At 40.2% G+C, this 3,434-nt stretch overlaps 1 protein-coding gene across 1 annotated transcript in view; it reads left to right on the plus strand.

Annotated features, from left to right (window-relative positions):
* Positions 1-596: 596 nt before the first annotated feature.
* Positions 597-3,434, plus strand: part of LOC124024424 (rho GTPase-activating protein 18-like) — a 60,820-nt gene continuing 57,982 nt past the window's right edge. Inside the window, exon 1 of the mRNA XM_046338324.1 lies at positions 597-1,148. Within this exon, the coding sequence (XP_046194280.1) occupies positions 895-1,148 (254 nt within the window). The 5' untranslated portion in view covers positions 597-894. The remainder of the gene's footprint in view (positions 1,149-3,434) is intronic.

The raw sequence follows: 3,434 nt of genomic DNA on the forward strand, positions 1-3,434 counted from the left end.
TGGTATAGAGTCAATGTGGAGGCTATATACAGGGTGTACTGGTATAGAGTCAATGTGGAGGCTATATACAGGGGGTACCGGTACAGAGTCAATGTGGAGGCTATATACAGGGGGTACTGGTGTAGAGTCAATGTGGAGGCTATATACAGGGGGTACTGGTATAGAGTCAATGTGGAGGCTATATACAGGGGGTACTGGTATAGAGTCAATGTGGAGGCTATATACACAGGGTACTGGTATAGAGTCAATGTGGAGACTATATACAGGGGATACTGGTATAGAGTCAATGTGGAGACTATATACAGGGGGTACTGGTATAGAGTCAATGTGGAGGCTATATACAGGGGGTACTGGTATAGAGTCAATGTGGAGGCTATATACAGGGGGTACTGGTATAGAGTCAATGTGGAGGCTATATACAGGGGGTACTGGTACAGAGTCAATGTGGAGGCTATATACAGGGGGTACTGGTATTGAGTCAATGTGGAGACTATATACAGGGGGTACGGGTACAGAGTCAATGTGGAGGCTATATACAGGGGGTACCGGTACAGAGTCAATGTGGAGGCTATATACAGGGGGTACAGGTACAGAGTCAATGTGGAGGCTATATACAGGGGGTACCGGTACAGAGTCAATGTGGAGTCAACAACTTGGTGTTGATCACTAGCCACCATCACACACAGCATTCCTTCATCTGTCACCTCACACAAACACAACATTCCTTCATCCGTCACCTTGCATACATGTACATAGCGTGCACTCTGCGGTTAAAAGCCCTCGAGCACTAGAATCTTATTTTTGACTAGAGAGAGTGGAAAACAAAAGAGAGCTACTTAAGGACCCGTAAAAGCCCTGAAGCACTGATTGAGAATGGGAAACAGAGAGGAGGCAATGTGCAGGCTCGCTCCTATCTCCAGCACCACCAGCCGTTTTCTACCCCACACGCGGCTGAACAGGCTGAAGCTCCCAACCACCCACAGCTCCTTCAGTAGGCTGGGATCCAAGTCAACCTCCCACAGCTCCTTCAGTAGGCTGGGATCCAAGTCAACCTCCCACAGCTCCTTCAGTAGGCTGGGATCCAAGTCAACCTCCCACAGCTCCTTCAGTAGGCTGGGATCCAAGTCAACCTCCCACGTTGTCGACAGGTATGTAGGTCCAGTGGACTGGACTATATGATTCTGGATCTGCTGACTACTGACTTAGGGAAGGCTCTTCACTTGAGATCACAGGCTTCACTCAGACTAGAGTAAATCATGAGAGATTTGTGTGACTTTTTGAGTTTATGCAACCCTTATACATACTGTATGCCCAACTCTATGGCACAGTACTGTGTCACTATCAATACGGGTTAATCCATCAACAGTAGTTTCCTTATGGGTGACTGACTGACTGTGGAAGCAGGTTTTGCTGAGCCCATTTTGTCTGTAGGACTTAGTTCTGTGGGGCATGCGTGTCAGTGCTGCAGATGTGGTGTGATTTATGAGGCTTGATTCTGTTCTTGTGATTTTATCTGGAAGGTTATGTGACCATTAAATACCATAAAATACAACACATTTGTTTTGATATTATATGTTCTGTTTGTGTTCTATAACAGTTGTTTTATGTGTTCTATAACAGTTGTTTTATGTGTTCTATAACAGTTGTTTTATGTGTTCTATAACAGTTGTTTTATGTGTTCTATAGCAGTTGTTTTATGTGTTCTATAGCAGTTGTTTTATGTGTTCTATAACAGTTGTTTTATGTGTTCTATAACAGTTGTTTTATGTGTTCTATAACAGTTGTTTTATGTGTTCTATAGCAGTTGTTTTATGTGTTCTATAACAGTTGTTTTATGTGTTCTATAACAGTTGTTTTATGTGTTCTATAACAGTTGTTTTATGTGTTCTATAACAGTTGTTTTATGTGTTCTATAACAGTTGTTTTATGTGTTCTATAGCAGTTGTTTTATGTGTTCTATAACAGTTGTTTTATGTGTTCTATAACAGTTGTTTTATGTGTTCTATAACAGTTGTTTTATGTGTTCTATAGCAGTTGTTTTAAGTGTTCTATAACAGTTGTTTTATGTGTTCTATAGCAGTTGTTTTATGTGTTCTATAACAGTTGTTTTATGTGTTCTATAACAGTTGTTTTATGTGTTCTATAACAGTTGTTTTATGTGTTCTATAGCAGTTGTTTTATGTGTTCTATAACAGTTGTTTTATGTGTTCTATAACAGTTGTTTTATTTGTTTCTATTTATAACAGTTGTTTTGACTGTTGTCGATCTGTGAGCCTGTTCTGATATCATGGGATTATCTGTTTATTTCCACATTGTTTTAAGGAGCTTTTTAAACAGGTCACAGAAATAGGAAATACCGGTCAGTCACCCTGCCCTGTAGAGGCCTCGGCTGGACCCGTTTAGCATGTCAAAGGGCTGAGTAGATGGTTTTATCAATGGTCATTGACTAGGCTATCAAGAGGAGAAGTAGGACCATTTCCACCTCACTATAACTGATTGCAAACTAAACGTAAACGGCGTTACAAAACTACAGGAAACTACAGTAGACGGCGTTACAAAACTACAGGAAACTACAGTAAACGGTGTTACAAAACTACAGGAAACTACAGTAGACGGCGTTACAAAACTACAGGAAACTACAGTAGAAACGGTGAACAAAACTACAGGAAACTACAGTAGACGGCGTTACAAAACTACAGGAAACTACAGTAGACGGCGTTACAAAACTACAGGAAACTACAGTAGAAACGGTGAACAAAACGACAGAAAACTACAGTAGAAACGGTGAACAAAACTACAGGAAACTACAGTAAACGGTGTTACAAAACTACAGGAAACTACAGTAAACAGCATTACAAAACTACAGGAAACTACAGTAGAAACGGTGAACAAAACGACAGAAAACTACAGTAGAAACGGTGAACAAAATGACAGAAAACTACAATAGAAACGGTGTTACAAAACTACAGGAAACTACAGTAAACGGTGTTACAAAACTACAGGAAACTACAGTAAACGGTGAACAAAACTACAGGAAACTACAGTAGAAACGGTGAACAAAACGACAGAAAACTACAGTAGAAACGGTGAACAAAACGACAGGAAACTACAGTAAACGGTGTCACAAAACTACAGGAAACTACAGTAAACGGCGTTACAAAACTACAGGAAACTACAGTAAACTGTGTTACAAAACTACAGGAAACTACAGTAAACGGTGTTACAAAACTACAGGAAACTACAGTAAACAGCGTTACAAAACTACGGGAAATTACAGTAAACGGTGAACAAAACTACAGGAAACTACAGTAAACGGCGTTACAAAACTACAGGAAACTACAGTAAACTGTGTTACAAAACTACAGGAAACTACAGTAAACGGTGTTACAAAACTACAGGAAACTACAGTAAACGGCGTTACAAAACGACGGGAA

This window comes from Oncorhynchus gorbuscha, unplaced genomic scaffold, assembly GCF_021184085.1.
Source record: "Oncorhynchus gorbuscha isolate QuinsamMale2020 ecotype Even-year unplaced genomic scaffold, OgorEven_v1.0 Un_scaffold_1848, whole genome shotgun sequence".
In the NCBI taxonomy this organism is placed as follows: Eukaryota; Metazoa; Chordata; class Actinopteri; order Salmoniformes; family Salmonidae; genus Oncorhynchus; species Oncorhynchus gorbuscha.